This window comes from Ranitomeya variabilis, chromosome 3 (genome assembly GCF_051348905.1).
Source record: "Ranitomeya variabilis isolate aRanVar5 chromosome 3, aRanVar5.hap1, whole genome shotgun sequence".
NCBI lineage: Eukaryota > Metazoa > Chordata > Amphibia > Anura > Dendrobatidae > Ranitomeya > Ranitomeya variabilis.
Window position 1 is genome coordinate 452,861,173 of NC_135234.1, and position 8,144 is coordinate 452,869,316.

Below are 8,144 nucleotides of genomic sequence, written 5' to 3' on the forward strand. Positions count from 1 at the left end.
GTGAAGTCGTATGTGACATTTCTTGATCTTTTAACTTGTGCATTTTTCCCAGGCACTTGGATTAAGAAGAGACGATACATTTTCTGTTACAATGCTTGGACACTGCATAGAAATGTACATTGGTGATTCAGAAGCATACATTGGTAAGCCGCACCAAATAAAATCGCTGCTTAAGCAGTAGTAGTTATAAATATAAGATTTACAGATGCATCTTACCTGTATATTTTTGTTTCTTTTTTCCGTCTGCTGGGTTCTTTAAAGGGAACCTGTCACCCCATTTTTGGCCTATAAGCTGCGGCCACCGCCATCTGGGACTTATCTACAGCATTCTGTAATGCTGTAGATAAGCCCCCGATGTATCCTGAAAGATAAGAAAAAGAGGTTAGATTATACTCACCCAGGGGCAGTCCCGGTGCGGTCCAATGGGCGTCACGGTCCGTGTCCGGCGCCTCCCATCTTCATATGATGTCGTCCTCTTCTTTGCTTCCTGTCACGGCTCCGGCGCAGGTGTACTTTGTCTCCCTGTTGAGGGCAGAGCAAAGTACTGCAGTGTGCAGGGACTGGGCCTCTCTGACCTTTCCCGGTGCCTGCGCACTGCAGTACTTTGCTCTGCCCTCAACAGGGCAGATAAAGTACACCTGCGCAGGAGCCGCCGCAGGGAGCAAAGAAGAGGACGTGATCACATGAAGATGGGAGGCGCCGGACCCGGACCGCGACGCCCATTGGACCAAACTGCAACGGGACCGCCCCTGGGTGAGTATGACCTGTTTTACTTATCTTTCAGGGTACATCGGGGGCTTTTCTACAGCATTACAGAATGGGGTGACAGAGTCCCTTTAAAATGTTTTTCCACCAAATAGATTAGGTCATAAATATATTACAGAAAATCTGGGACTGACAAAGGCCCCTGTGTGATTGGAGCAGTGGTAAGCATGTGTGACCAATGCTCTTATCATTTCTATGGGTTTATTGAAGTTCTCGTAATCACCACAGCCATGAAAATCATGATTGAGCGATGGTCACACATGCAGACTGCTGAACCATCGGTCTTCAAATCGGTGGGCCAATGGTTAAAACCTACCCCCACCAGGGATCATACATTTATTACTTATCCTGTGGCTAGGTGACAAATGTAAATAGTGGCAGTACCCTCTTAAATGTACATTTTGTTTCTCTAAGGGTATGTGCACACGTTGTGGATTTGCTGCGGATCCGCAGCGTTTTTTGAGGTGCAGAAACGCTGCAGATCCGCAATTGATTTACCGTAAAATGTAAATCAATGGGAAAAAAAATGCTGTGCACACTTTGCGGAAAATCCAGTGCGGAAACGCTGCGGTTTTTAAGAAATAGCATGTCAATTCTTTTTTATGAATCTGCAGCGTTTTTGTACCCACTCTATTATAGAAAACCGCAGGGGTAAAAACCGCAGCAAATCCGCAAGAAAACCGCAGCAAAAACGCACAAAAAAACGCTGCGGAACCGCACAAAAAACCGCAGGTGCGTTTTCTGCCAGTAGAGACAGAATCCGCACCATAAATTTCTAAGCCTAATCCGCAACGTGTGCACATAGCCTAAGTTTGTGGTATCTTCTGAGCTTGATGTCAGAGTTAAAGTATTTACAGTGAGCCTTTCATAGCTGATGTGTCATATGGATCATCTTGATTTCTTCTAATATGGTTCCTTTAACCCCCTCTCTCTGTGGCCATTTTCTTTTTTTTTTTTCTTCCATGAGTAAAAACTTTTATTTTCGCATCCCCATAGACGTATGAGGCTTAGTTTTTGTTTTTTTTTTGTTTTGTTTTTGTGGAACAAGTTGTACTTTTGAATTACACCATTCATTTTCTGTGATGCACTGGAAAGCGGGAAAAAAAATTCCAAGTGTATTGAAATTGTAAAAACAAAAACACGGACTTTCACAATTCTTTTTTATTTTTTATTTACCATGTTCACTATAAAGTAAAACTGACCTGACAATATGATTCTCCAGGTCGGTATGAGTACCCCGATACCAAACCTGCATAGGTTCGTGTGTTTTTCTTTTGTTTGTTTTTTTATTATTTTTTTTTAAATGTGAAAAAAAATTCAAAAATTAATTAAAAAAAGTTTGTCGCCATTTTTCGAAACCCTTAACACATTCAATTTCTATATACCATATTTTTCGGATTATAAGACGCTCCGGGTTATAAGACACACCCCAAATTTAGAGAAGAAAAATAAGAAAATATTTTTTAATAAAATGGTGCTCCTTATAATCCTTGCATCTTATTGCTTATCAGGGATGGTGGCTGCGGTGAAGCGGGGTCTCAGGGTCGCTGCTGGAGGAGGCAGGAGTGATGCTACAATTTGCAGGCTGGGATGAGGGGGTGTTCTGATGTGCGGCGCACTGCTGCAGGGATGTCCGGTGCTGCTGAAATCTCATCTCTCGAGATTTTGATCCCAAGATCACCATCTGCGCATGCGCCGCCCCCGGTGGCTCCCATATTCCTGGAGACATGGAACCGTGGAAGTGCCGGGGCTCTGGCCTGCCGCTAAACGTCGGCAGAACCCTGGGCAGCACCGGACACCCACGCAGCACAGGCCAGCAACCGCCGTGCACCCGGAGACACCCGGACATCCCCTCATCCCAGCCTGCAGCCACAATCTCGGTAAGGCATGTTCGCTTTCTAAGACTCACCCCCATTTTTCCCCCAAGTTTGGGGGAAAAAAAGTGCATCTTACAAAGCGAAAGTACGGTAGTACCCTGAGGATAGCGAATATAAAAGGGACAGCACCGCTCAGGATTTAAGCGCAATATTAAAACTATCACAAATAAAAGTGCAAAGCTGATGTACTCACCAAACTGAGGTTGAAGGAACAGCGTATTGGCCCTGTGGATCCTAGCTTGGGATGTATATTTTACCTGATGAGTGATGAAGGTTTTTTTAAGCCGAAACGTGTTTTTTCCTAGTTTTTCCTAGTTTTTCCAAGATCCTAGTTTGGGATGTATATTTTACCTGATGAAGGTTTTTTTAAGCCGAAACGTGTTTTTTCCTTGGGATGTATGTTTTACCTGAAGGCTTTTTTTAAGCCGAAACGTGTTATTTTTACTTGGTACATTTCAGAATAAAATTATTTTTTTTTTAGATAAGCCAATCTATCACATGTCACAATTTTCGGGAGCGCCAGCCTGGATTTCTGTTTCTCTTTGCATTCAATTTCTGTGATCTGTGGCCAGGTGAGGGCTTATTTTTTGCTCCCTGATCTGACGTTTCTACTGATACCATGTTGAGGTTGATACGATGTTTTGATTGCCTCATCAACGTAATTCTGGCGTTTTGACTTTTTCTCATTACACCGTTTACCATTTGGGTTCCTTTATTTTATATTTTGATAGATCTGACTTTTACAAATGCCACGATACCAAATATATGCATTTTGGTTTTTTTGTTTTATTTTTATTGGGGCAAAAGGGGGGTAACTGGAGCTTTTGTGGGTTTGTTTGAATTTTTTTTTTTTACTGTATTTAACTCCTATACGACATTGAGCGTAATAATACGTCGGAATCCCTCCCATTGATGTGGGCTCTGGCGCTGAGCCCACATCTTTCCCACCACATGTCAGCTGTTTTCAACAGCTGATAGGTGCCTCTAACAGCCGTTTGGTGGAATCGCGATCCACCCGCAGCTGTTAACTAGTTAAGTGCCGCTGTCAATCTCTGACAGCGGCAATTAACTTGTGCTTCCGGCAAGCGTGCTGGAAATCCCGCCAATCCGTGACCCCGTCACGTGATTGCGGGTCACCGATGGGTTGGCATGACAGCCAGAGGTCTCCAGCAGACCTCTATGGTTGTCAGTGCAAGTTTGCTATGAGCACCGCACGGTGGTCGGCGCTCACAGGAAGTGAGCATTTCTGCTGCATACAGGAGATCTGATCATCGCCTGTATGTAGCAGAGCCGATCGGACAACTGCAGCTTCTATTCTCCCAGTTGGTTTTTAAAATATTAAAAAAAATATATAAAAGTTCAAATCACCCCCTTTCTCCCCATTCAAAATAAAGCAATTAAAAAAAATCAAACATACACATATTTGGTATCACCACTTTCAGAATATCCCGATCTATCAATATAAAAAAAGAATTAACCTGATTGCTAAATGGTGTAGCTAGGGAAAAAAAAGTCAAAACGCCAGAACTACGTTTTTTTGGTCACCGTTACATTGCAATAAAATGCAATAATGGGAGATCAAAAGATCGTATCGACAGCAAAATGGCATCAATAAAAACGTCAGCTCGGTGAGCAAAAAATAAGCCCTCACCCAGCCAATAATCACGAAAATGGAGATGCTAAAGGTCTCGGAAAATGGCCCTTTTTTTTTTAACAAAGTTTGGATTTTTTTTCACTACGTTAATAAAAAACCTAGACATGTTTGGTATCTGTGAACTCGTATTGACCTGGAGAATCATAATGGCACGTCAGTTTTATCATTTAGTGAACACCGCACTTGGAATTTTTTTCCCGGTTACGAGTACACGATTGGTTAAAACCAATGGTGTCGTTCAAAAGTACAACTTGTCCCGCAAAAAACAAGCCCTCACATGGCCATATTGACCGAAAAATTAAAAAAGTTATGGTTCTGGGAAGAACGGGAACAAAAACTGAAAATGGCCCAGGAGTTAAGGGGTTGATATTCTCCTTTGGGGATTTGAAGCTGTGATTGTCTGATCGCTTGTGGTATACATAGCGGTGCATCAGCACTGCTATGTATAGAGAAAATTGCGAACCCCTATGAACGCCAGACACAGGAAGAACATCATGACAACCCATCAATGCCATAATCGCATCACTGGGGCGCTGATGGGCACAAATTCGTTATTTCCCAGGAAAGATGCAGGGTCGGCGTGCGAGCCAGCATCAAAGTCAGAGAGCCGGCATATGATGTATCAGTATGTCATATGTCTGTACTGGTACTGAGTGTTCCAACCTATAAAAATTGTGGCTAACTGAACATAAAGTATTTGTAAAGTGTTGCAGAATATTTTGTTGCTGAAAAAATAAAATTATTATTATTAAATACTAGGTTTCATAAGGTAATTAATAATTCAATAGAAGCCCTAGTGCCCCTATGTACTGGAGCCTCTCCGGTCATGGGTGTCTGCCATTCTGCTTCCAGTCTTAGGTTGCTGTCACACTAGCAGTATTTGGTCAGTATTTTACATCAGTATTTAAGAAGTATCGTTTCTCCTTCCGGAGAGTGACATGATAAGCATGTCGAGGTGAGGAGACTTAAAGCCGCAATGCTCCTCTGGGAAATATGCAAATTGTCTCTTCAGAGAGGAAGAGGACTAGAACTCTAGTGCCAATAGGTGGCACTAGAGTTCTAGTCCTCTTCCTCTCTGAAGAGTCAATTTGCACATCAGTATTTGTAAGCCATAACCAGGAGTGGAACAGTCTGAGGAAAAGTATAATAGAAACATATGCACCACTTCTGTATTTATCACCCGCTCCTGGTTTTGGCTTACAAATACTGATGTAAAATACTGACCAAATACTGCTGTGACGGCAGCCATATGCACAACACAGGATAGTTGACACATTAAAAGAAACCTGCCATATTGAATTGATATCTGGTCTGCAGGCGGGATGTTATAGCACAGGAGATGCTGATCAGATTGATATACATTTTTTTGGGGGGGGGATTGTATGTAAAACTTGTATTTTAATCATTGAAATCCTTGGTGTTTGTATACATAGGAGTCCAGTAGATGGTCCTACTCTGTGATCAATAGTATGCATAGATAGCTGTCAATCATTGAATAGGAGCGGTCAATAGACTCATGCAACAAACACCAGAGATTTCTATGATGAAAATACAAGTTATCCTAGGGTCACACGAGTGGTCCAATTTTCATTCTGAAAAGTGGGATGATTTTTTTCTCACTAGTTATCCATGTGCTGTTCGTACGCAATCCATATTTTTACTCAGCAGCCATTGACTGTTTACAGGACCATTTACAGTTTTCTATGATTCAGAATTGTAACGTAGCCATAAAAATCAGATGCTGTGCCTCCATATGTCATCCCATTTTTTTCCTCGCACCCATTTGAGTGAAATCGCAGTATGATGATTTTTTTTCGCACACAAAATTGGTCATCAATCCTGCCTCATTAAATAACACTGGTCCGAGATCTATCCAATAAAAAATTGTCTCGCAATCGTCCAATTTATACGGTGGTGTGTACGAACCCTTACACTGACTATTTTCCCACAAATCTATATATCGTTCTGCTCAACTTCTCCTTTTGTATAGCATCCAGAGATCTGAGTGAAAGTACAACATGGCATGTTCCCTTTAACTAGCAGACCACGAACGTGGAGCAATTAGGAATATGCTATTATGTTTGACATTCATTTAGCCATGATTTAATATGCTGGAAAACACCTTTTAATTAAACCTACATTTTCCATGATGCCTTTGCAAAAGGGGTAGGGATTACGCTGCATTGCTCTGAGTCCTATGTTAGGGCAGCAGAGAAAGTCTGTGATATACGACCGCTGTTTGCTGACTACAGTTCAGAGTCTGTGTAGTCCTATGATAACCCGTCTCCACTGTCCCCTGCTTTTGATGAGTTTCTACCTGTCAGCTTTAATTAAATTCGGGAGAGAAGAGGTAGTAATGTGATGCAACATCTCTTAGGGGCACAGCTAACCATTGTCTGGGCTCATCTACTATGTCTTTGCTCTCATACACAGAAATGAACAAAGACTGTAGGGCTTGGGAAGAGGGGAGTGTGTCGGACTGCTTCAGAGTTGCCAGGGAAATCTGATAGTTGGTGCTGTCATCCTTTAGTTCACGGGAATTCATCCGCACAGTAGAAACTGTCTACGTGTTAATGCATCATGGGATTAAACCAATTATGCTGTGGGAATATATGCTGAGGAGTTGGAACTTTATATTCAAAGGAAATGATCTGAGTATCCCTTTAAATATCTACTGTTATGTTTTTTAGGAACAGAGATTAAAGACAAGTTAAGATGTTATGACTTTGACGTCCATACAATGAAAACCTTGAAGAACATCATTTCACCTCCTTGGGAAGGGAGAGAATTTGATCTTGAGCGCCAGTCCCTTGATGAAAGTGGTATCATGGCCTTGGAGACGTCTCATTTGCTACCGAAATCATCTGATGCCAGATCACCAGTGGAAGAAGCTCTTGAGATTGAGATGAATGAAAGTGATATGATGCTGGAGACTTCAATGTCCGACCACAGCTCATGAGCAGCAGGGCACCGAGGCTGATTGTACTCCTTCGTACTGTTTTGCACCGTGAAATCTAGATATTTGATGTGAATTGGCACACCACTTTTTGCCTGAACTGGGAAAGAAGCGCTTGCTTCCTCACAGAAGTGCCAGAGAAGCATGAACTGCTAGTTTCCCTTGTTGGAAACTGTTTAATGGTATGTTACCTACCAGAGGTTTTACATTTTTAGCATTGTAAGATGTATTTCACCTATTTCTTTTTTAACATTGTACTGTGGATTGCCTTGTATTACACTGATGTATAATTAATCACATATAAAAGAGAAATCTTTTAATATGTTACAGAGGAAAGAGCATTTGTTGTCCACTCTGGTTTGATAATGTGAAATTGTTTTACTCTAAAATGTACAACTTGCACCATATTTTTCTTCAGTGTCTACAATAAATGCTTAGATGGACAAAACCTTTTTATTATTTTTTTTTTTTACTTATTAAATATATCACCTGAGCTAAGTTGTTTTGGGTGTTTTTTTTACTTTTGTGCCTGACGGTGAATTACTTTCCCCTTTCTCAAGACTTTTACACTTTGTATTGTATTAGAAGGCTTTTCACAAGAATATGGCTGCGGAGATCCATTGGCAATAGTATTGGTGAGGAGGTGTACGGAGTATGAAGTTGTTGCAATACATCTTATTATAGAAATCTGCTTTTTTTTCATTCTCAAAATTCTAAATTCACAGGTAAAATCTGAGATTTTCAAATTGCTGTCATAGGGATATGGCAGTTAGTGCTCATAAAGTTCTATGGAAAACAGTAGCTGTCATTTCAAGAGAAAAGAAGCAGAATTTCAGGTGTCTGCCTCTAGTTCTTCCACCACCCCATAGAATTTTAAAAGCACCAACTGCCA

At 41.4% G+C, this 8,144-nt stretch overlaps 1 protein-coding gene across 1 annotated transcript in view; it reads left to right on the top strand.

The window, feature by feature from the left end:
* CDC16 (cell division cycle 16) overlaps positions 1–7,745 on the top strand; it is an 85,801-nt gene extending 78,056 nt beyond the window's left edge. The window contains exons 17-18 of the mRNA XM_077296565.1: positions 53–143; positions 6,987–7,745. Coding sequence (XP_077152680.1) covers positions 53–143; positions 6,987–7,255 — 360 coding nt within the window. The 3' untranslated portion in view covers positions 7,256–7,745. The remainder of the gene's footprint in view (positions 1–52; positions 144–6,986) is intronic.
* The last annotated feature ends 399 nt before the right edge of the window (positions 7,746–8,144 follow it).